Source organism: Amphiura filiformis, chromosome 8 (genome assembly GCF_039555335.1).
Source record: "Amphiura filiformis chromosome 8, Afil_fr2py, whole genome shotgun sequence".
Taxonomy (NCBI): domain Eukaryota; kingdom Metazoa; phylum Echinodermata; class Ophiuroidea; order Amphilepidida; family Amphiuridae; genus Amphiura; species Amphiura filiformis.
In genome coordinates, this window is record NC_092635.1 from 34,790,488 (window position 1) to 34,818,256 (window position 27,769).

General features: G+C 36.1%; 1 protein-coding gene across 1 annotated transcript in view; it reads right to left on the reverse strand.

The window, feature by feature from the left end:
• Nucleotides 1-379: 379 nt before the first annotated feature.
• The window catches only part of LOC140158977 (vasopressin V1a receptor-like), a 45,890-nt gene continuing 18,500 nt past the window's right edge, over nt 380-27,769 (reverse strand). The window contains exon 2 of the mRNA XM_072182279.1: nt 380-6,330. Within this exon, the coding sequence (XP_072038380.1) occupies nt 4,704-5,720 (1,017 nt within the window). The 5' untranslated portion in view covers nt 5,721-6,330 and the 3' untranslated portion in view covers nt 380-4,703. The remainder of the gene's footprint in view (nt 6,331-27,769) is intronic.

Genomic DNA, 27,769 nt, shown 5'->3' on the forward strand with positions numbered 1-27,769 from the left:
GAGTGGTCTAGCGCATTGGTACTATACTAACGTTTTAGTTAGATAGCCATGATAGCGGCAAGGTGCGGCATGGGTTCGAGGCTCACCTCTTCCAGGGAAATGAGGCTAGACGTTACCTAGCGGGCACCGATAGCGATATAGGAACAAACTAAACATGGTGCCTTATTTCCCTGTCATACTTTCATATTTACACATTATCCAATCACGAGCCTTGATTGTATCCGTTTGTCTGTAATGCGAGTGCGTCACGCTGCTCGGCGGCAAAGGGCATGACATTATGAAACCAGCATACGCCTGTAAGATGACAAGTATAATTAATGCGCATAATTTGTTACATACAAAATGCTTGATTTACTACAACAAAATATAATTACACAAATCAGAATTTTGCTCTTTTATTTACAATAAAAATACATGAACTGACATCGATAATAAAACAGTCCTTTCACAAATATTCTAAAACACCCAGCATTTTTTTCTTTATTACGTAAAGATTACAATCTACGTATATTTTAATTGTCACATTAATTACATTAAGGATTACATTCCGAAAGGCAATCGAACTCCTCTAGTGAAAAAGTTTGTAACATACAGCTGCCCGGCTTGCGTTTAATCAACTGAGTTTGTGGCTCAGTTTTCAATAGTTTTAAGGAGCGATTTCCATCGGGTAAACAAGAGATATTCAACACTTTCAACAACAAACATTGTTGTGTGATTCATACTAGTACCTCGCATTTTCCAGAAAATATGGCTAGTTATATACACATGGGTTTGACGCTCATTACTGCTTCGTAAAAAGCAAAGTATTATATTGCATAATTCCAGGAACTTAATGTATGCCTTGAGCTTACTTCCTGCGTTATAGTAATTGACTGGTACGATGTTATTAATGTAAATTCGTGGTATACATGTTTGTCAAGTTTTAAAAGCATATTAGGTTTGTATAATGGACTTTCAATGTGCTGGGCCGGGATACTAATACTTCAATTAAGTTAGTATGTATAAAAAATGTCATATATTATTCTGGGGGAGCATGAATACTGTAATATTTAAACTGATTTTAAACTGATCAACATTAAAATTTGTGATTTGTACACAAATAATATTAATCGAATTTTCGTACACATAACATTTTTCAACAGTATCTTTAGAACAAAGTAAATAAATCAAAGCTAAACCTGAATTTATGCTACATCGCTGAGCGACAGCAATAAGTCTTTAGCAAATGAGCTAGAGTGCTTTTTGTTGTGACGGGAAAAGCGCGCTACCTCTTTGGTCAAATTCCAATCGCTCTTCATAGAGCGATGAAGTATAAATTCAGCTTAAGACTATATGGCTTGTATAGCCCTTTAAAGAATAAGGCATACCTAGACGAAAATGAGTAGTTGGACACTGTGAATATTGAAGATGTTATTGCAGAAAGCTCTAATACAGTAGTTGGGACAGCTTAATCTATCATTTAATTAAATGTATTCGTATGAAATCAGGAAAATTATCAAATCTACTTTATGCCACAATACGTGCATAATGTTTTCGTGTGTTTTATGAACAAATAGGGCAACGCACTTTATTTTACCTTAGTTGATTTGGTAAGCTTTCAAAAGCTATTGAACTAAATCTTATTCGACATTAAGGCGAGTCGAATGGCAACACCCATATTTATCCAGTTGTAAACATTTAACTAAAAAACTGAAGTGTACTTAATATTTCTTCTTATGACCAGACTGGCAATAAGTCAAGGAATAGAATGATTACATTTATATTTCCACAGATCTTGAGGTTCTTAATGATATCCCTGATATCAAGCCTTGGAATTTCCTAAATATAGCCCATACTATTCTTCTTATGTGTCAGCTTTATTTGACTAAATATTGTTTCAAAACTGCTAGGTCATGCCCCCCTCCGGCTCGCCTTAATTTCATACTGTTGAAACAAATTCGATATGCTGTGTTATTTCCTCATATGTCTATATATATTTATCTCACACTACTAAAGATATCTTACCTATACAACTGTATTATTGTATTCAAAACCGTTGCTTCAGGCCAAATAATACTTTTGTAATTCCGTTGTCAATTTAAAGTTCTTTCTTCTTGACCTAGATCATCATTGTTGTGGTACGTTTAAATATAATACGAAACTGCATCTCACGACGTCATTGTCACAAAAGGATAAATAATTGCACATTGCAGGCAGAACGTGAATTACATACAACACATTGAATTCAACACGAGGAGGTATGTAATGATATTGGTACATCGTTATTGTTATACGATATTACAGGATGCGTGTGCTCAACACCTTTAGTAATAATGATAATATGCTTTTCAACCACATAAAACTGTATTTTTTAATTTAAATATTATATTAGAAATGCTACGGTATGCAATTATCTCTCATACTTAAAATGATCATGTGTTAGTCTCACATTTCCAACGATAATCGTTTAACAACTAAGTATATTATACTCTATATAGTCTTTAATATCTACATACGTTTCAAAGGCACAAAATTAGGAAAAATATATATCTGCTTTACGAGATTCTGTCTCGAAAGTTGTTCTGCAAAGTAATATTCAAATTAGAAAGCAAAGGATATTAAAATTATACATGAAAAAATGACTTGCTCTATGCAGTTAAGATTCAAAATTGGGCCATTGATACATTTATTTTATTCGCACACCATTGCCATCCATCAACATTATTAAAACTCACATTGATATGGAAACAGTGAAAACCAATAAAGCAGCTGAATTCATGTTAAAGGAGCATACAAAAAATGTATTTTTATGACCGCGTTGTGATATGTTACCCAAGTGATTTGAGAGTGATCTCCGCAGGGTGTATGCAAACATGATTGTAAAATGAGTTGGAATCGGATGCTCTATTCGAATATACTTACTTCCACTATCCATTTTGTACCATCTATATCAGATACCCCTCTAAAATCTAATCAGGGATGATGATTATCATACCAACCAGTCGGTAGAAAATATAAATTAAAATGATACATCTAATCACATGGTGCCAAGTCGAGATAATGAAAGCTTACGGGTAAATATTCATGCTTAAAGCAAAATATGCAATAAGGCTGACTTAGTTGTACATTTTGAATATATCACTAGGTTAAAATACATCAAGATGCTTAATTATCAGAGAAAAAAATTAAGCTGATTGGTAGGTGATCTCTTTGCAACCAACATGGAATACCACACAGTTCTGTTAATTCAAAAGGTTGTTTTCATTGCACGCTTACATCGACTAATTAAGGCACATGCTTACTGGCACACAATCTTATATCCGCAAACGCAATGCTTATACACCACTATCAAATTACACAATCACAGCCCTCACACTCCACAAAGATTAATACCACACCACCGTTTGGATATCTCAACTGGTTACGCTCATTAACACGAACACACACGGGAACGCGCAAACACGCGCACCCCACCCACACATACGTCTTCTCAACAACGTCACTATTAGATTCACACTCCCATAACAGCTGCCACGCCATCTATTTGATTCACACGCGCAGGTTATTACACTCATGCACATCCTGACACACCCCTTCTAATTCAACTTTCAGATCCACAACATCCCCTACACCTGCACACATCCACACCCATCACAAACCTCTACAAGCACACACCCATCCACATTCTCCTGCCCTCTCACCCCTTTATCTACATGTACACACACCCCTCTACGCACTCACATAGGCTATATTGCATTTTGATTGCGTTAGTTTTTTCCTAACATTAACGAGGCTTTCATATTATTACTAAATACAGTGAATAACTACTTTCGTACTACTAATAGACATATCAAAACAGCCTTTTGCATACCCTGCACAAATTTACAATGTTTTTGAACAAGTGGACAACGACATTTTGAAACATTTCAGCTTGACATTTTACTAAGAGTAATAATTGGACTCAACAGATGCTGGAGATATCAGTGCAATAACTTTAGGCGGAACTGTAAAGTCAAGTATCTGACCTGTTCTAAAATACTTAACCGGACCGCGCGTGAAATTTTACAAGAGGTAAAGAATATGAACACCGCAAATGTGGTCGCTTTCTGCTCGGTAGTCGATCTGGTCTGCCCTGAAATGCTGCTGGATTTAGTTTGGTAACACATTTGCCATTTTATAGGTGTCAGATATATTAGCCACAGCATACGCCTTATATCCATGCTCTCGATCAAATTATTTCCACACATACAAACAATTTTACTTGAGACTAAAGAATTGTACTCTTGGTCAAAAGTAATACCTCTCTTCTCATCTCTGTTTTGCAGCAAAGTAATTTTCTGTAACTTGCAAAACTTGCTTTAATTCAAAAACAAACATTAACATTATTCTTTATCGAATTATGGAATATTACACACGCAAAAAAACACATGCACAGTTGTTCTCTAGTGTGTCTGCGACGAGTTGAGGGATTAACTTTGCCCAGGAGTATAAAACGCATAGTCCTATATCTCTGACTTCGACTTCAAAAGCTGGGGAAAAGCAACATAATAATTAGGAAATTGTAATCGCAGAAATGGTTTGCCCAACAGCAAGTTCACAAAAAATGAAGCTTTTTAAAAATAATTTCCACTGTTTATATAAATAAAGTCTCGCCATTACCAAAGGCCAATTTTGGTATGATTCAGTAATATTGCAAAGAAAGTCAATCAGTACATTAACTTATGTTACATTCGTACTGGTGCGTTTTTGCCTTTGGTTACCTTAGGTGGTGCGGTGTACTGAGTTTCCATAGTAGTTTGTGTTTCATTTCCAGATTGCCGTTTTTTCATTTTCTTGCAGGCGTTGAAATATAAAAAAACAAATGGGTTTGTTGCACTATTACAGGTCACAAATACTGAGAACACAGAGTAAGCATACGGGTTGACGCTGGTCCTTCCGGCGTACGCTATGATCAGTTCAGTAACGAAGAAGGGCGTATTACATACTAAGTAGGAGACAATAATAACAAAGGTCATCTTCAAAGTTCTCCATCGAGCGCTTTTCTTCCAACTGCTTTGGAACATTGATTGATCACTGAACAGTTTGAATACAATCAAGAAGTATGTGAAACATATCATGATAAAAGGGACAATGAATACCACTATTGTCACGTATGTCATGTATATCTGTTGATGAAATATAGGTTTGGAACGGAAAATGGATCGGCATTTCTCTGTTCCATTTTGTCTGTCGTTGTCAAAAGTACGAAAGACGTAAAGATTAGGAACGGACAGAAGCAGAGCTAGAACCCAGGATATAGTAATAACATGGCGCTCATTTAGAGCTTTCTTCAGTGGAAACATAACGGCGTAAAATCTATCTACAGCGATAGCTACTACTATGTTACTAGAAGCCATTAAAGCTACACTTTCCATTAGCATACGAAGGCGACAAGCCGCATCGCCCCCGACCCATATGTTATCACGAAAACTCATGACAATGTTGAATAGAAGTGGAAACAAAGCTACAAGTAGATCAGCTGTAGCTAAAGCCCAAACGTAACTATTGATTCGAGCTTTATCCGTACGATGTAACCAAAGATATGCATAGACAAGAAAATTACCGATAATGGTGATTACAAAAATAACGGCGAGTGCGATCAGTTGTGTCAACTGGTCTGTCGGTATAGACCCCTTACTTGGATCGTCCCCATCAGGAGTACCCGTTGTACTGTATGAATCGTTTAATGGAAAATCAGACATGGTGTCGTTTTCAATATCGTAGAAGAACTGAACAAATATCGGCTGTAACGTAAGATGACCCTTATTCAACAAACGTCTTCAATTTCTCCACAGTATGCCTATAATAGTGTGTCAGCTTTCTGCTACTCGTATACAATAACGAACGATCAAGATGAATATTCAAGTTTTATGGTTCTATCCTAGTGTCACGACTGGTAAAGTAAACTGTTTAATATACAGGTAATACGATGTCAGAGACTTTCACCAGATGAGAAATGTCAACCGTCTCTGTCAATACCAGTACTGTTTGTGTTTCGATGAACTTACAATATATGTAGTCTGTATATTAACTCGATGGAGCTTCACAATTAGAAGCAATGATAAGTTCGACCGGTTTTAATGGCAACTTGCCTTAACATTGAAATACCTATTGATTGTTGACACCCATGGAATGACACGCAGTTAGCTATTGACGCCAACCGAACAGAGTCATCGAGATATTTACACTATAACGCTGTGGTGAAACCCTTGATGGAACCCCAAACTGGCCATATGGTGCGATCCAACCACGCGATATTGTATCTTCACATTCTTACTTCCTCAGCTAAAGTGTACATCTGTTTGAAAGAGTCTGTAGAAAAATAAAACCAAAGAATAACATTGTTAACAACGGGCCTTTCTGAGGTCTTTAGACTTGCGTAACAATATTTTCAGTTTCAATGTCTTGATTTGTTATTGTAACTGGCATGTTTGGTTGACACTTTCTAAAGTGTGTATGATTTGAGAAACCGAGTAGTTTAGACTGATCGGAGTTTTTTCGGCAACTTTTTTCATTCGTTAGTTAGATACAGAAATACAGCAAGAGAATTCAATACATCAATAGATATAAACATCTCACTAACCCCTTGAATAATGGCCATTATTCCAAAACGGGCTATTGTATTACAAATCTGTAAAATGCGTTGGAAGCAGAATTTATTTCTGCGATACGATAGCTCAGAAAACAATAAAACATTTGTCAATTTAATGTAGTGAGGTCCAGATTTCCTTCCATTATACTGAATACAAATCAATAGAAATTTATTGTAACTTTCAAAATATTGGGTTGCATTTCAAGATTTTAATGTACGCTGTGACATTAATATTTAGATAATTGCTACAAATAAGGTGTCAAAATGCGCAAAAATAAATTCTGCTTCCAACGCATTTTACAGATTTGTAATACAATCACCCGTTTTTGAATAATGGCCATTATTATTTTAAGGGGGGGGGGGGGTAGTTCCTTTTTTTTTAGATGTTTATAAGCAGTACGTAATACAACAGGGATATAATCAATACGTAGAGATAGAGAGATATCGATAGAGATGTCGATACAGTACAAAAATCCAATCAGTTTAATTTACTGAAACATAAAACGGCCCCATGCACGGACAGGTTCGTTTAAGGTTTGACACTATTTTAAAGTTTTGCGATTTGGTAGTTCACAGCATCTTGCGAATGGTAGTCAGCTTTGGCAAAAATCGCATTGCTCATTTCATAGCGAGTGTGTAGAAGAATTCAAATATCACAGATATAGTTTTCTAGGTCCTGTGGTTCTTGAGTTATGTTGTAGGAGGGCTGAAACACCTGCAACACTTACATAAACGTACAGAACTCATTAAAAACGATAAATCAAGCAAGGTTTGAAAGTATATGGTTTGTAGAATGAACTTTTGCAAAACATCTAAGTGTTATTTTTCAATAATATATTGATTTACATAATGAAAATCGATATTTTTTGTCTGCTTCGACCAACAGTAACTTGTCTACCCTTAACATCCAAGTATATGAACATCATTTTGTAAGATGTGGTAGTGTTAAATGAGATTGACATTACTTCCTCTATATTATGCTCCTTTAAATCACAGTTTCATCAGCACATTTAGCTAATGTCAACAATGTTGGTATTTGATTTTGCAGCAGTCAGTCCTCTGATAAATGTGGTAAATATTGATGAGGTTTCAAGTTATTACAGCACCAGTCTAATGTATGCGATTGAAACACCATAATAAAGACGTGCATTTTTCCGTGGCTGGCAATTTCATCCGACAATCCAAGTTTTAGGTTGTCAAGCAGGAAAGCCATCATTTATCTTTTTATACTTTGATTGTGTTTTCCGCCACTTTCTATATCGTGATTCTGACGATTAATTGATTACATTGGGAAACAGAACTAATAAAAACGTATCTGAAGCTCAGTGGTGTAATTTGTTGAAGTGTCAAATGTACAGAAATTAATTTATCAAGATATCGAAGACAATTTCTCAAAGAAACTTGTTGTCTCAGGTAGCGAAGGAATGTCACGAAACGATATTGCTCTTTGACAATGTGTTATCCACATATGGATATGTGCATAAAATTATCACCTTAGGGAATCTTTATTCTTTTACATTTTTTTAATTTTCATACGTATGTACTAGTCTTGATACAAAGCCGGTTGGGACTGAGGCCAACGTTTCTGTTGGTCACATGTGGGCGACAAACAAGATATTTAGCGGTCTCTATAATAACACTTTTAATAAAGCCTGGTTTTGATTTTAATACGGAAACCAATAATCCGACAATCAAGAACTGAAGGCAAAGATATCTTGTGAAATCTCAATGACTTGATGGAGGGAATAAGCTATAATTAAAAAGACTAGTTTGCGTATGACGTCCTGTCAACTGAACCAAAAATGCCGTACTGCGCAGGTCAGCAACCAATCACAGCGCGCCTTTGCCCTGACGTCAGACGCAAACTAGTCTTTTTTAATTCGGTCTTCAATTATAATAACGTTCCGGTTCTCTTAAATGACCGAACCTGGCAAACGGCCTGATATTACAATATACTAAGTAGTCACCAAGAGTAAGTAAGTAAGTCTGTCAAAATTAACAAACATGACCCCCGATTACATGCCCATTTTAAATCTAAACAAGAATCTACATCAGTCTCAAAAATTAGGATGATTTTTTACCATTACCATTACTTGTAAAATACTATGACCACTGCAGTTATATTATGATGTGAAGTAGATGAATGAGTACTTATTTTACCACATCCATACTTACGTAAAGAGGTCATATATATTGCATCTATTATATAAGACATCTGTGTAATATTTTGTTTGTGTGCAATTTTGTTAAAGGAATATTTACTTTTTGATATTAATGTTATAGGCCGATATAACAACATACAATTATTGTAATATATATGTTATTGTTTCACATTAAGCGAATTAAAGTAGGTAATGGGGATACGCATCCTGCACAAGAACAAATAAGATTGCGGAACGATTGCTCGCTACAAGAGGAAACTGAATATATTAAATAAGAAAGAGTGAACAGTTTACCAACCCAAAGTGTTACAATTAAACATGACAACAAATTAAGCGAATTCTTTGTTTATTTTTTTTGGTTGTAGTATTCACCTGATTATTCATTGATATGGCGATGTTAGATATCAATGCATTATTAAAGTTATACTATTATTATTGACAAATAGCAAGAACAGTGACAACACAATTTTGTAGAGCCATTTCCCGTTAGGATTATGTACCGTTCCATGTAATGTGAAAATCGTTTACCTGAACTACTAAAATACCCTGAGAATAACATGCAAATAGTTCCATGTTCTACGTGTACTTGTAAGGATTTTCATGTCTGATTCAAGACGAAAGCATATTCAAATGGACCCCAATGGAAATAAGCTTCAATAGAGACTTTCTTGGGTTATCCAGGGTTGTCAAAACTCGAGCAAATCAAATCAAAGAAAGAAATTGCAAGTAATTTAACATGCTATCATCAAGAGAACCTTTCTTAATCTTTCTTATGTAAATTTTTAATTGAATTTTTACCTGAAACCGTATGGAATATATTCTTAACAGTAGTTAGGTAATAATATGTTAAATAAAGGCCCTTTCAGTGATCCCAACGAAAGTGCAAAAAAAATTCAAATTGTTTATAAATTGCCTAAAAGTGAAAGATAAGTCATTAAAATTGTCATTAGGTATTTTTGAAATGGAAAACCTTGGCAAAAAATGAGGAAAACAGCAGTATTGTCAAAGTTGAGGGACCATTCAAATACATGTAGCTGATGTATATCAGTGTACTTCCGTTATATCTATAATTGCGCTTTTATAAATACGCACGTGACCCATGGGCACGACATACCAAGACCAGCAAGCGTGACCAAATCCTCATGCATTGACCACTATACAGAAAGGGATAGTAACTCTGTAGATAAATATCATCAAATTTAAGTATTAATTGAATTGCAAAATTAATACACATTTTGCAATCCCGAATTTGTAATATGTTATCAACAACAACATTTTGAAAGTATTTGACGACGGAAAAATATTCAACGACGGAAACGTTTACAATATAATCACAAAGTTGAACCAAAATAGACAATTTTGCTACACAGCAGTCTCATGTTGTTCCGCCTTTGCATTCAAAGACCACTCACTATGTAGAAGGTCACTTCGAGACTTACTGTCTATACACCTTTGTTCTATAACCATTAAGGTATAGGACATTTTTTGTTTTTGCTATAGCCCCCGAATGAAATGTATTTAATTATGTTTGTACTCATTCAGGTAGCATTGTGTGTGAATTTTACAACCTGACTAGAGGCTATTCTTTTTTTATTGGCATTTTATTGTCTAAAATGGCCCAAAATGAGGTTTTTTTAGCATTGCCGTCCATTTCTAATCGCCTCTCCCATAGGCTTTACATGTAAAATAAAAAGGCTCGTAAAAAATTAATAGCCTCTAGTTCGGATGTAAAATTCACACAAAATGCTTTTTGAGTGATTACAAAGATAATTAAATACTTTTCATTCGGGGGCTATGTGGAATCTTTTTTTGTATTCCTTGTACAATGACATTTCACAATAAAATGTCCATTGGAAACAAAGGTGTATAAGCTGTTATGGCAGCGCGGAGGTGGTCACGTGCGTATTTATAAAAGCGCATTTATATAATAACCGAAGTACACTGTATAATATACTGTCAGTATTCATGTTAATGCCTTATTTTGTCTTAAATACACAAATACACAAATGAACCACTAGCAGGCTATGTTAGCACATCTATAACAATGACAAAGGTACACAAATCTGAAACTTGATGATTTTGACGATAGTCCGGATGAGAAAATCACTGAATGGGCCTTTAAATGTACACTAATACTGCAGATTGTTTGTTTGTTTTTCTGGAAAGAACACTATAGCGTAATCACACTGTCAATGGGATTGTCCCTCTTGTACAATGCATTCGCATGGGATGTTCTTGCCACTTCAAATAACGATCAAGTACCAGCCGGGTCAACTAGAGTGTAGGGGTGTATGTATGTATTTTCTCTTTAACGTTTTTTTGCTGGAATATAATTAGCGGTAACCTTAGAACAGTAGGCAATAATAAGTACGTAACCGTACATAATCCTAACGGTTATGCATGTAACTGGAAATGACTCTACAAAATTGTGCTGCCGCCTTTCTTGCTAACCTTAGATACAGTAGAAAGAGAAAATCAATGCAAAATTAAAACATGTTTCTTTTATTTAAAATTAAGAACAAATATTTTTCTACACACACTGGCCAAAATCCTTTGATGGCAACATCCTTGAAAAAGAGTTTCGCACTGCAAATAGTTAAATTCATCTAATTTTATGTTAATTTTACATTACGAGTTAGATTGCAATGTTCTTTGCATGAAATAAATAATCGGGTGGATGGTGTCCACTGCGTTGACATCATACATGTATTCGAGTGCTTACAATGGCTGAAAGACGGAAATCCGTTTGAACGAAGAGACGAAGAATCTTTAGTCCACAAAATATCAAAATGCCTTTGCAATGGTTGATAAAATCTGTCTTTTAAGATCTGCGAGAATCAGAAGCCACAAAGGTGGACCACAAAGAGGCACATCAGATGACCTTGAATCAGTTTGCGTTTTTCTTTTTTCACCGATGTTTTGATATTTGTGGCCAGTGTGTGTAGAGGCAACGTAACTTTTGCATCATAAACCTGGTATTATTCTTCTGTTTGACAGGATTCATACAAGATGCATACACATTATGAATATTAAGCCAAATATATAAATATTAAGCACTGTCGTTTTTTTCAGATTTTCCTTTTATCAAATGCTTTTAAATATCAAAAAACGGACAGAGTTAAACATTTTACACAGTTACGAATGACTATTCAATAGTCATTAAACAGGCACGGTCTTGTGCAGCAATACTAAACTGCATTAATAATACGTTACGAAAAGTCTGATTGATTTAAAATGACACATATTGGTCAAACCCGTGCTAATATTACAAATCCATTAATAAGCAATGCGATGAACTGTATGATGGTTGTGTCTTTATTACACTCGGTTTGCTTCTTGCTTGTTTTATACAAAGTCAATTATCTGACATGTCCCTAAGGTAGAAGATTTATATTGCCAGTTCATTTGTATATTGCACATGGGTAATCATATAATTGGCTGTAAATAGATTTGAAATGTAATCGAATTGACAAAATTAGTTGTAGGCAAATATACAATAAACGGATTAGGGACTTGTAAATTAAAGGATTCAATCATGTTTCACCGTTGTTCATCACCATTTAACAACGATGCGTCCGCCGGACAAGTTCAACAACAAAAACAAGGTAAATATCGTATATCGTATATTTCGTGGGAAATGTCAGTTAATCATTGAAACTCAGCCTTACAAAAAAAATCGGCGATTTCTCTGTCAGCAATAAAAGTTCAGAATAACACGGAAATGTTTAGCCGCTATCTCCAAAATATTGAATTCAAAACTTATTGTAAGCGTGTTGATTTATTTTCTTTGGTACTTAACACTGGTCTTACCAATAATCGTCGTAATCTTAAAGACCAAAAATTGTAATATATTCCTCTACTGCATGTACAAGAAATCATTAAGAAATGCAAAAGTTTGGATTTTTTAAAACGGTCAACATCTAATTTGGTTAATTTTGGTGTAAAAATGCATCAAGTAAAATTTCAGAAAATTTAGATAAACTTTGGAAGGTCCCCCCTAAATTGATGAGTCCAATTATTACTCTTAGTACAATGTCAAACTGAAATGCTTTAAAATGTCGTTATTCACTTTTTTTAGGAAATCTTGTGAATTTATGCAGGGTGTGTAAAAAGCTGTTTTGATATGTCTAATCAATACGTGTAGCACGAAAGTAATTACATATTTAGTAATCATATAAAGCCTCGTTAATGTTAAGAAAAAACCAATGCAATCCAAATGCAATATAGCCTATGTGAGTGTTTAAAAGGGTGTTTAATTATTTGTAGGGGTGTGTGTGTGGGTATTGATGGGGGTGTGCTTGTAGATGTCCGTTTGGGTGATTGCGCCTTCATGGGTGTGGCTTGTTAGAGCTGGTAACCAAACAATACAGTTTATGAGCTATCTTCGGATACCAAATCTTGATCTTGATGGGGTAAATTGAGCGAATGGGGTCAACGCGCCAAGCACCTTGAATAGATCAATCTCACGACTCACTGACCTTTCAAAAGGATGTGAGAAAGAGAATTTTGATATACAATTATGACGTTTTTGGTGTTGGTCTAATTTTTCTGTCACCATTATACTAACAGGTGCCGTTATTGCATTGTCAGGATTGCACTGTCAATAAAGTAGACCTACGGGTGCTATATTACATGATTCTTAGTGATCAAGTGATGCTTTTTGATTCTATGACTCCGTCAGCTCAGATCACATAGTGACACGAGAAAGCAGATGCCTGACTTAATATGAGACAGTGTTGGTAACACACAGGCGAAGTAGTCTAGTATTCGCTCCTTTATGATTGTATAAATATGACTTTAGTATCAGATCTCGTCAAATTGTGTTATTCAGCCCAGGGCACGAGTAAGCGATACTACAGAGTACGGCTACTTCCTATAAATACGGCATGTGACGCGAATTACTTTTTAGATGCATCTTACAATGCATCTACATTTGAAAACAAACCAAGTAGGCGAAGGCGGTTTCGGTACCCGCAGTTTAATTGCTTGAAAATTATTAATTTTGGTATGTAGACAATTAATGCAAACGACAATACAATAATCGAACCACCAGACATATGCAGATATAAATCCAATTATTGGCCTCTTGACTCATTTCTTATAAGATAAATGTAAGAAGTACACCGCAGTATTTTAGTTCGCTAAACGTAATATAAGTCACTTGTTTCCTGCCCGATTTGGTTGTCAAAGTATGGTAGAGCTGATATATCAATTGTCAGCGTTCAGTAATTTATTACTAACCTATTAAAATAAGCTATTACTTTTTTCACCAAAATACAAGATCCAGATTTATTGACCAAAATTCAATCATTCATTAAAAGCAATACTACCACCATGATCCCTGATGAATTGAAGTACATAGCCTACATATGCAACTTCAGTCAATATAAGACTTGGTACTTGTAGTGACTGAGCTAATACACTTTGCAAATGCCATGCAGGTTCATGCACTTAGTAATTATTCATCTAAAGCCTTGTCCAATTTTCCTCCTTGTATAATCAGTAAATTAATGCATTTATAGAGTAAGACATCATTAGAGGCGATCTTATGAGTGGGTGAGCTAGATAGGTTGGGAGGTACCACGGGGTGGGGACAAAGCTGTACTTCCACATAGTGTTGTAAACAAAATACAAAAGAGCAAAGGGCAATTTCTTTAAATCTCTCAAAACCGATACATCCGAAATTGGTCAAACTATTTATTTTCCGAATCTTTATGACTAGGGAAATAAATTGGTATGGTTTTAACACAATTTGATCAAGTTTGATTTCAATTGCTATTATTTTGTGTACCCGCGGATATCAATGCGGCTTTTGCCTATCCTAAGTGGTACTAACCACTACCGCCCCTTTTGAGGGGATGCAGTTCACCAACTAAGAGTCACCAGCGATGTAGAATACTATTTGAGCGTGAATTTAGAGATGTTACAAACGACTTTCCTACCAAACGGGTTTGAATGAAACGAAAGTGCGATCAATTACGCCATATTCAAATCATACTTTCAGAAATCTTTATAAATTGTGCTAAATTTAACTAATGTATGTGATTACAGGCCGTATCAAAATGATTGGTACCGATCAGTTTTTCAGTGATTATGGACAAGACTAGACTGCCTCATCTAAATGCAACATAAGATCCACCAATGTTTGTCAGATTAATGTGACACTACGGGTTAGAAACTATTAATTTAATTCCGGCCATTCCAAAGGGATCTATGTTGCATTTGGAAGAACATCAACCAGGCTTTTCAATAAATACCAAAACCAATGGGTACCAATTATTGTGATACAGCCTGTATGCACATCAAATAAAGACATGCTTATTCTACCCAGAAAATGACTCTGAATTTGAAGAACCATCACCCTTAGAAAATTGAAAACCCCTATAAGGTCGCCAGAAATACTATTTACTTTCACGTATTTATACAGGCGAGATTAAACACACGCTGGATTTTGCAAACAATTCAACAAACAAATCCTTCAGGCAATTTAGCTACTTCATTACTGGCAGCGTTTAAAGAGAACTAAACGTCATCCATCTATTTCAAAAAAATAAACCTTTTAGGGATGTAAGGGTCGCCGCCACATATTCGTTTCCCTGCCTACCAGTTACTTAACTGAGCAGTATATTCCCATCAAAACAGTTGTTCTATTTTCTACTTCTTGAACAAATGCATTTCATCTGATTAAATATAAGTAGAATAAGAGTTGTACTATCTAGATCCTTATCGTGTTGATATTAAACACCTACATACTACCTGGCATCTAATGCTTATAATTTGCTACTTTGCATGAAACAGTAGGCTTTGACTATATTTATAAATACGTATTTATAAATACGCACTTGATCACCTCCGCGATGCCATAACAGCTTGTAGATAGGAAGTCTGCAAGTCACCTCCGACACAGCGGGTGGTCTTCCCGTACATTTGAATGCAAAAGCGGTAAACAACACCAGACTGTGCAGCAAAATCGTCTATTGTGTTTAACTTTGTGATATTATTGTAAACCTTTCCGTCCATGAATATTTTTTCCGTAGGCAAACACTTTCAAAATGTTGTTTTTGATAACATTATTACAATTCGGAATCCCCCATGTGCAATAACTTAAATTTTAGCATACTGTAAAAAGGAAATCATCAGTTCAATAGTTGCTGGACATTATAGTCTTCAACATTTGTTCACTAATAAGATTTAATACTATATATGTATTACTACTTTAGTTAAATACCATTGTGTGTAACATTTTCAATATGTTTTCATTGAAAATGATAACCCAACGTCCAAATATTTTTTTTTGTGTGTTACAAATGGAAATACACAAATTGAAATACAAAAAAAAAAACGTAATGCCAACACGCACACATTAACTTCGATCTAAGAAAGTACGTTCTATAATTACATTTTGAGCTTGAATTGACTGCGGTCAGAAGTTGTTTTGCATGACTTATCTGAATATTAGACTTGCTGGGTTTATTTTTCCATCCTTGGGTTCAGCTCAGTTACATTGTTGGAGTCATTCGTTTGTAAAGTACACCTGCCACTTACAACATTAGGCGATGTACAGGGTGCACAGGCAAACTTGAATTTTTGATATTTTAGTACCCAAACCACATATGACCGAATAATTTGTATATACTTCTAGACATTTTGAACATTGACCATTTTACGAGCATTAATCCATTCAATGGATGCAAATAGCAATCAACGTTCTGCATTTTTTTAGTACAAGCATATTAAACATGAGGTATGTATTGTTCATAAAAACGTTTTGTTTTTAACTCATTGGAATGGATTAATGTGATTTTCAAATGTTTCTATTATGAACAAAAAATTAAAAGTATGTAATAGCTGTTTTATATCTGGTTGGTTCAAGCATTTCACATTTCAAGGTCACACTGCATTACTAACAATAATATACTGTTAAAGTAATCTAAAGTACACTATAACCAACTTTTTCTCATTTTTTTATATTAAATTTCACTCATGTTTCCTCTTTAAGACTCAATGCTTACAACCGAAATAACATATCACATTAAGTCATTCCAATTTGTGCTACTTGACTGATCATGCGCTGAAGTCCCTCTACTGGAGTGAATTTGCTTGTGGGGACACACCAACATTGCGCTTCTCATTGAAATAAGTGAAAAAAAGCCTCTCGGAAAGAATGTTTTCCCTGTCAACTTATGTAAACATCTCAATATTGATAGCGGAAATAGTTGGAATGATGCAAGACTATTCGAATCGGACCGTCCTCATTTAATGAAAGAAGCATACGTTGCGAACGATGTAAGGTAACCTCTACTCAACCAAACGTATATATCGTTGATTGAATGGCCGGTCGAGGTAAAATCACACTTTGATGGCGTGGCGTCGCTACAATAATTAATTTAGAGGAGTATTTGATAAACGAGAAGGCAGTACATGGAAAAAATTCTTCACAAGCTAACCGTATTATGATAATTCCGCATTTTCTTTTTTTTTAAAGTCTTGTCGTGGTTCTGCTAAAGAGATTAAAACCAAATACATATCTTATTTGCGCAACGAGGTTTTTTGGAGTGCTTTTTAACCAATTAACATTTGAGTCCAAACCAATTCTGATTAAACAACATCGTGTATCTGCCGATTTGTAAATAAGTGATTTTTATGCATAAAAAACGTTAAGACTTAATACTGAACCATATTCATAAACTCTTATCATAAAATATTTTAAAAAAACCAATCTTATATTAAATTCACCTATTTGCCCCAATATAATACAACAAAAGCTAAGGAAACATCGTAAGGTTAGGACATGTTTTCCCGAACAAATGACAAAATGATTAGTGCTCCGCAATTACTCGAAGTAGTAGCAGTGTTTGTATAGTATTAGAAAATTAGCGATTGACCAGACAGACGTTATCTTGTAAACATACCTGGTAATTATTTCTTTTTGCCCACCGCATCTTGCCGAAGTGCGTGATCTTTTAAGGAAGTCATCAGTTGGTTCACATATTGTTCTTGTGGAAAGATCGGAAATCAGTATTCACTCGCGGCGCTATGGAGGATGCGGCTTACACAATAATCTGAAACCAGGGGCCTATGGCATCATGCGATCAAAATTGGCTAATTCTACGCTACGGGCTAAGAAAACTCACGTGCAAGTCGCGCAGTGTTTATTATGGCCATGAACATGTATTGTATTATACGAAGGATGGTCGCTCTTTTCATTACTTTTGGTTCAAGGGAAATCTGAAAATATTTTCCTTGCATTTGAAGGTCACGTTTGGAGCTACAGCTACATCGTGCTAAAATGCAGACATTTCAAGCCGAGGCATGGAAATTGCCATTTATTAATATTGAATATCATTCTTGAATAGATGGATGAATATAAAGTACAGTATTATCATTTCACACCTGGAAAGAATATTTCAAGGTGTGAAAAGATAAGGAACATCCCATTAAGAATTTAATTCCTTATCATTAATCAAATATCACATCTCTTCTAGATCACAAAAGATGCATGGCCATAGTAGATGCCATAACCTTTTAACTGGTCGGGCCTCTCCATAGGGACGCAAATAGACCATTACCTGTGCAAAGTGCTTGCGGAGTTATCACTTATAACGGTTAAGCGGTCATAACCTCGTTTCAGCAGCACATGTAAACATACATTTTTTCATTTTCCTAGCTGCCCTGCATATTAATATCTTTTAACTTGATCGATTTCTTGAGTGTAATATTATGCTCTAGATGACACTTGTAGGTGATAACACAAAATATGTAAAAACAAGTTTGGGCCTCACTCTTGAGTCTTGACCTGACATTTAAATCGGCAAGGATAATGCACACAGCCGTAAGCTACAATGTTTTCATCTGAAATTTACATTTTGAAGTCAACAGTTTCTTAAAGGCCATTTGAAATTTAATGTTTAATAAATTAAAATGCAAAACCTAAAGCAGCTAAGGTATCAAACACTCACCACAAACCTTACTTAAAACAATCGCATAACCCATGTTTATTTGCGTCATAGTAAATAAGTATCGGTTTTCAGATACAATCGAACCAATGATGAGTTATATTCCTGTTATAGCTTTAGAGGGAAGACTTGCGTGTAAAACATTAGTTGCAAATGCCAAGGGGAGGGGTATAACAGCTTTAGTCAGTAACAAAAAACTTGCAAATGGACTACTGGAATTGACCTATATGTGATGCGATCAAGCAAAATCAGTCGGAACTCGGCAACAATAAATTTTCAGTTTCTTACATGATAGCAAAACGCATTTACACAGCTGTATTTTGCAGAAAACCCAATTGCAATCGAACAACCAGTTCCAAAGATATGAGCAATTAAAGAGTTTCGAAAACAAGAGGAAACAAAAGGAAATGTTGCCTTTGTTTGGCTATATCTCAAAATCAATATTTGCGAGTTCCGACTGATTTTGCTTGATCGCATCACATATGTAAAGTTGTTTATTGGGACCATGTGGGCCCGCAGTTATTACCTCCGCAATAGCTACGACCAAGAAACAATCATTAGGGGCTGTGCGATAATTATGAGCCCTGGGGAGGGTAAAATTGTGGGAGGGGGCAATACATTTTTGGCGAGCCGAAAGGGGGGGGGGAGCAATTTTTGGCCAACCGAGAGGGGGGGGCAAGCGATTTTTTTAACTCATTCATGGGGCGCCTTTTAAATAAAAACGCTCTAAAAGGCTTAGGAAAACAGTACGGAAACGCTTTAATATGCAAATTTTCCTGTTCGCTACGCTCGCAACATATATCTAGACCATTTAAGGTTTTAAAATTGGGATCCCAAAAATTTGGCATGTTTAAGGGGGGGGGGCAAAGATTTTATGGCGGGCCGAGAGGAGGGGGGCAAGCGATTTTGGCAGGCCGGGGGGGGCAAGCGATTTTGGCGGGCCGTTCGAAATTTTACCCCCGGGGAAAATAATTATTGCACAGCCCCTTACTAGATAGTCGAATAACATGCAGAACATCAGAAACATGTTTGTCATACAGGTGCGCAAAAGTACATGCCTGAGGTTGGACGACATAAAATACGAGAGCAATCCAATAATTGCAATACAGATTTAAAGTTTTATTTGTACAAGTTTTACTTAATACCCAAGCAAGGCCTTTGTATTCTCCATTTCTTCCGTTCGTCCAATTACCTCGTTAGCATCATGTTACAATCTGTTAACACTAACATTTACATTTCTAAATATATTTGGTGGGCCTCACTCTCTACTCTCATAAATACTCTGGCAACTTTGCGTTACAAAACGACCCTTGGTTCCTACTTTGGCATCTTAACAAGACCCATTACGGTGCTTGAATTCCTATTCGGTCAGTACATAGCAATACAACACCTTGTCTATGCTAAATTGATGTAATACTAGATGCCTACTTTCAACCATAATATACTGTGTACCATGGTTGTTTTTAAAACAAACACGGGTCATTTTAGACAAAGGCGAGAGGTGTAGGATAGACAAGAACAAAAATTTGTAAATGGACTACTGGAATTAACAATGGTACAATGGAGTTTTTACCTCATCCACTAGCTACGATCATGGAAGAAAGAGATAAGAAGGAACCACAACGAACGCATTCACTTTGTCCACTCCCTTTACCGACATTTAGTAGACATTGTTATTCATGAGGATTTACTTTGATCAATACCCCGCGTTAAATAGGTGATTGGTATTGTATTCCATGTATTTGCATGTCTTCTGGAGCGTGTGTGAAGGACGATTTGAACTAATGACCTTCCGTGCAAGCACCCTATAGGATTTTCTCTGGTGACGTGATCATCGGTCATTGATGGCCTACATCTTTTTCTTCCATTTTGCCCAATTTTTCCGAACTTTGATGACTTTTTTCTCAGAGTTGGCAGTCTTTGGCACTGAAACGAGTTAGCTAGTTACGATTATACACATATAAACTATTAAATTAAACAGGTTTTATGTACCGGACTCAACCGGAACATTGTGCATTATTTAAGAACATTTTACATCTATTTTTCATCGAAAAAGTCACAAAAATCTTACCTTATTTGCTAAAGATGAAACTCAGCAAAAAAACGGCCGATTTTGATTACCTTTTCGATGTTTTATAGGACATTTTCTACACAACACGATCAAGAAAACAGTTTGACTGTAGATCCCAAAACAAAGCTACTATACATGTTCAGAGCATCAGTGAAATTCCATAATCTTACTTCTGGGTAGCGTTTGTTTGTTCGTGGATGGGTTTGTTATAAATTTTTTCAGTAATGATTTTGCCAAGCATCGATCGCGGTAAATGGATCATACATGAAAGTAAGTACCATTGATAGTTTTTCTTTTCATGCGTCAATAGATAAGCGGATTAAAACTTGGCCGATCGAAGTCGTTGTGGTTCCTTCTCATCTCTTTCTTCCATGCTACGATCAAAACAGGCGATAAAACCAATCACCACCCGAAACTATCGCAGCGTAGTAAACATATCCCACGTGGATTTGAGTCGGAGCAAAAAGTATCGGTTTTCTGATGCAATCATGCCAATCATGTGTTTTATAGACCCAATCGAATATTAAAACTCAACCGGAACGGTGTAAGAATTGAAATGACATTCTAAGTTCTAAATGACAGCGGAACAGGTCTCTAGTTCGATTCCACAACCATTCATATCTATCACCTGTTTTATTGTATTATCATGCGAATTTGGTCCGTGGTACCTTACGGAGGGCAGAATCTTATCAGGGCGAGTAATGTACAACTGTATTCGATAGGGTCTATTCCTGTTATTGCTTTAAATTTTCAAGAAGAAGACTCGCGTGTAAAAGATGGGTCATCAGTTGCAAACGACTTAAGCAATCACAAAAACTTGGACTACTGGAATCGACCTCTAGGTTTTTAATGCCACAGTTCTTACCTCAGCAATAACTACGATCAAAACCAAAGCAATAACTACGATCAAAAACAAACGATAAAACCAATCACTACAGTAGATGAACAATACCAGTACGTATGGGGGCTTCAACATCAGAAACCACGCCTTTTGTTAGACAGGTGCGCATGAGTAAAAATGATGCAATGCCTGCCTCAGGTTGTACGACATCGAGTAAAATACGAGATCAATCCGATAATCGGATGAAGAAGTTAGCTGTAGCAGCAGTTTCTTTTTGTAGAAGTTTGACAACTTTCATAGTACCTAAAAAGGCCTTTGTATGTGTTAGAATCATGTTTCAAGCTATTACTCAAGCTTTTACATTTCTAAATCTATTAATTTGGTGGGCCGCACTATCTCTTATCATAAACACACTTGCAACTTTGCGTTACAAAACGACCCTTGGTTCCTACTTTGGCATCTTAACTAGAGCCATTACGATGCTTGAATTCCTATTCGGTCAGAAGCATCGTAATGGGTCTTGTACATAGCAATACAACACCTTGTCTATGCCATCTCGATGTAATACTAGATGCATCTACTTACAAACATAGCATAATGTACACTGTGATTAACATGTTCCGTATGTTCAGCTTGGATGCAAATACCGTAGACCTATTTCCAAATGTATACGAGTCATTTGACTCCGCAGACAACATGTATTTTGTAGCAGACATTGAACTTCAGGCAATTGAAGTATATACTAATATCTTGCACTTAAAATATTTGATCAAACATTGGACGTATACTGAGCTTAATCTACTAACTTACATCCGTACCCAATACGCATTATTTATGTTTATTTGAAAATATTTATTATGTCTGTGCACCTGCAACCGAACAAAATACCACCGCATATTTCGTTTTCATCAACATATTGCTGTACTTAATTGAAAAGTAGGTCATCCAATCAACCTTACAAATAAAAGCACGATAGAAATATAAATACGACGACAACTTTTATTTCATCTTGATTAAAGGCACTGCAGATGATAAAATCGACCTTGAGGAAAATTAATCCTCTAGACACCGTTAATTAACAAACAACAACAACAATCATTTTATAACCAACAAAGGTTAAGACATGTTTGTTATTTTTGTGTGTGGAATGCAATGGACATAATTATTAGAAATGCTTTTAATTATAATAATAGATTTTATGGACAAATTGTCCTTAGAAGAACAATTTATATTTGTGCATATAAAGAACAACAGGAGAAACTATTCACGGATTGATTAACGCCATTCCGAGTAACAGACTGTATTGACGTTTAATAGCACTGGCGCAGTTTTGCTATGAAAATGTCACAATCGTGACTCCAGTGACTAGGTTTTTATTGCAGAGTGGTAGACATGTTTTATGGGAATTGGTCATCCGAGAAAATGGTTATTGAAATCAAACAAAATGCAATCTCAAAATAAATCAGATGCAGGTTAATTGCTAAGACGAACTTATCCCGGGGAAAAATCACGCCTTTAAACATATCATATCAGTTTTATGATACAATATTTCTGCAAACACTACTCTATGTCACGATGTAATTTTTTCACGATCAATTTCTGACAAACACGGTCCATTTACGAGAATTTTGTTCAATTTTCGTAAACTGATTTTATAGATTTTAAACGTTAAATTACACCAAGGGAACGCATATATTTGAAGTCCCTTTTTGAATTTCTCTGAAAAGGCTTATGTAGAGAAATTCCAGTGAATTAAAACCGTTCGGTTCTGTGTTGATTTTCATTTTGTTTCACGTGCTCAATTCATCACATTGTCTGCTCATTTACTTAACGGTATTAAGAGTGTTCTAATATTTATCATCAAAATACATTATATTTCTTTCGGCTTGATTGGATTTCAACAATCGGTAATTATTGAGTGCATCTGAGAAATATAACACCGTCACATCAGGCGCAAGTATGAATTATATGTGTAATCCTACAGTGTACCATCTCGACCTTAAGTGTTATTTTATATTATATTCCATATGGTGATAATACCATTACATGGACATTACTCGTATCGTTTACATCAATGCTAAAGCAATCTGTAGTCACATTATTCCAGACTCTGTAAGCTACAGGCATCAAATTTATATGATGCCGCTGATTGAGTATCAACCATCTGTGTAAATAGGTCTCCACTGTCCATAAACATAATTAAAAGTACCTCGCTAAAAGTTTTTGAGGACGATGTAGTAGTCCGACGACCAGGACCTTTTTTTCTTAGTTACCAACTATGCTTAGCTCATACTATGATCAGTATCTCACGTGGTGCAAGAAAGACAAATCGCGACCGCGCCGCCCGAAAAAGCTTTTTTCGGGTGCGGCGGTTAGTGGACTTTCGCAGTTAATCTCTCTTGAGCGATCAGAGTCTAGGGCGTAGTTGCTAACTAAGAAAAAAACAGGTCCTAGTCGTCGAACTAAGGTGTAGATGGTGATGTGCCGCACGTGGCAACAAATAACATTGTCATTCCTCTGGCTCCGCTTATTAACCGGATTACGTTTGACCTTCAATATGATTAGGATTAGGGCAGCAGGGTTAGCATTAAGGCTGTAGGTTTAAGGGCAGCAGGGTTAGGATTAGGGCAGCAGAGTTAGGATTAGGGCTGCGGGGTTAGGATTACGGCAGCAGGGATGAGATTAGGACGGCAGGGTTATGATTAGGGCAGCAGGTTTATTATTAGGGCAGCAGGGTTAGGATTAGAGCTGCAGGGTTAGGATTAGAGCAGAAGGGTCTGGATTAGGTCAGAAGGGTTAGGATTAGGGGGACAAGGTTAGGATTAGGGCGGCAGGTTTAGGATTAGGGTGGCAGGGTTAGGAATAAGGCGGCAGGGTTAGGATTAGGGTGGCAGGGTTAGGATTAGGGCAGCAGGGTTAGGATTAGGGCTGCGGGCTAGGATTAAGGCAACAAAATTGGGATTAGGGTGGCAGGGTTATGATTAGGGCGGCAGGGTTATGATTAGGGCGGCAGGGTTATGATTAGGGCGGCAGGGTTAGGATTAGGACGGCAGGGTTATGATTAGGGCAGCAGGGTTAGGACTAGGGAACAAGGGTTAGGATTAAAGGATGACTCCGGCAATCACAACATTATGCCTTATATGATAGAAAACAATTATCAAGCACGAATCACGTGGTTTGATTTGAAATAAACTTATAATGACCAAAAAAACGAATAAACACAGCCGGCTCTGTACACGCGATATTCAAATTTCCCGGGCGCCGAAATTATCGAGTGCAATGACGTCCCAGTAATACAATGAAGGCTGATGACAATTGAACACAAATAACCATTACGTCATTGCACTTAGACAATTTCGGCGCGGGAATTTTGAATATCGCGTGTTGGGAGCCGACTGTTTTTATGGTCAATATGAGTTTAAATAAAACCATGTGATTCGTGGTTGATAATTATTTTACTAACATATAAGGGATAATGTTATGATTGTCGGAGACCCCCTTTAAGGCAGCAGGGTTATGACAGCAGGGTTGGAATTATGGTTAGGATTAGGGTTAGGGTATACCTTGTCGAACAAACGGAGGACACCAGAAACTAAGAAACAAAACTAATGCCGTAGCCTTTATACGCAAATAATATGCCAGAGACAATACAAATGTAAACAATGGGTGTAAAGGATGAGGCAGTAAAACTAACATTTGTTTCTTTTTTTTTACAGCAAAATAGTGCGAGATATAGAGAAAATGTCACTTTGTTTCCTAAAACTATCTGTTCTTTATATCAAGGTTCTTTACATCCATAGTCCAAGTGAATACCGAACAAAATATTAGCGTAACCTCGTGTAAATGCTCTGCGTAAAATTTGCATGCGTTACTGGTTGCAGATACAATCAGGGCATATTGTTTCAAATATAATAGGAAGCTTACATGCCGCGTTTGGACAAGCAGTGCGTGGTTTTGAATAAGGAATAAGGTGTCGATGTTTCACAGCAATTCATCACGTAATTCAACGAACCAATCAGAATCAAAATACTAACGCAGAATAATCAAGTTATCTTTATCTTGATTGATATTTTCAAGAAGCAATCGAAACATCAATTATATTCCTCCGAGAGAACAAGATACAATTTTCGGCGATGCTGAGCTGCAACTTTGGCTTTCATAGTCACGCCGCTGCCGCTGAGCGGTGTTCCGCCCCGCTTTTAGAAAAGTGTAATCGGCATGATGAAGCATCACGCCGCTCAGTGTCAAGCGGCAAAAAGTATGAAACCAACATTAGATTAATCTCATCCCGTACCTTTAACCATTACCCGTATCCGTAACCCATCCATACCTTTTTGTCCTCAATTTCCGTGTGAATTTGACGACATTTGGATCAAAACTGATGAAGCCTTTCAATGTACATAAATACCCACACATACTCACAATATTTCGCTATTTATAGTAAGACGATGTTGATATAACATTTTGGTGCCTACCCCCGAGCTCGGTGGTCCCGGTACCCCCTGATCATGTCTTGAACGTATCATCTATAAGTTTTGTTTTGGCTACGTGAAGGTTGAACGAACTAGCCTACCCTTGGTAAGGTGGTTGCTGAATCTACAAAGAGTTGTCACTAAAATGAGCACAAAGGATGGTTGAATAGATAATTACTTTGAGCCGTTTGGCGACTTGTTTGAACGTTGGCGGCAGCAAAAACATCCTGCGTGGGATCCACCTCATCCGTTAGACGAGGGTTAAAGTAAACGGAGTAAGTTCATATCGTGTTTTTAAGGTGTTACTACACCCCTTGATAAATTTGTGACTATTTTTGCATTTTTCTCAAAAATAATAATACACAGGTAACAAACGTTATGTATAATTATAATGGCAAGGAATTTAGTTACTACATTGGAATTTCAGTGACTCAATACAGGCGGTACGTTATTTATGATAAGAAAAGAGGTACCGCTAGAATGTACCTCATTTCTTAACATTAAAAATGAACCACTTGTCTTGAATCACTGAGTAATTGGATTCCTTGCCCCTATAATATACATAACTTTTGTTACCAGTGTGTAGTTATTTTTGGAGAAAAATGCAAAATTAGTCACAAAATATATCAGGGGGTGTAGTACCATCTTAATGTCTTCAAAATATCTCTCAGGTAGGTCTTATGTTCGTCTGCACCTATTTATTAAAATATAAACAAATCTCATTTTTATACATGAAAATGATCCTAACCGATGATCCTAGTATTATGTTAAGAAACTAAGGGTTAGCTCACAAAAGATGTCAGGGTATTTCGTTTCTAGTTGTCCATATGTTCCCGTGTATGATGAATTAATCTCATTCCAGCTCTATATATTACGTGATCAATTTTTTCTATTGACGAAATTCTTTTGGCGCTTCCTTAGTATTTGCTCTTCACATTTGCCTGAAATTTATTGTTTGGTAAGCAATGTTGTTTATATTAAACGTGTTAAGGCATGCGGCATCTGGATCTTCTTATCTTATATATAAAAGGCAACCAATACATCTTGCCGTTTCACGAATAATTGATATCGTGCATGTGAAACCAGATTCAATATTATGGCAGAGCTGAATATACATATTTCATATGGGTCTGACACATTACGCTTACTCAAGCATTTAAAGTGAGCTGACAGATGTAGTTTTCTTCTGATAACGTTAAACTAATACTGTCCTTCCAAATCAATCGAGTTATATTAGTCTGACAGATATTTACTGACAGATACAATATATGTAAATACAAGGACAAGTTTTAAAGAGCTTTAATAACTGAAAGTACATTTGTAAACCATTTTGATTTTGATATAAGACTGATTTTGAGTACTACTGTTTAGCATAAAGATAAATCGAAGGCACGAATTTAAAAGCGTCTCTTTAAAAGCTAATAGAGACGTTATGAAACAGGGTTTTTTTAAATTTCTCTTGCATGGTATGAAACGCTTCTTCGTTCTGTGTTGGAAGGTCGGTTTTTTTTATTAACAGACGTGATGGATGAGATAATCTGGCATTGTAATGCTTGCTTCACAGAGCCAGTACGATGCCATGCGAATCGTAACATATACATAGTTCTGAGAATATTACGAAATATATATATTTTTTCAGAGGAAAAGTCTACACCCA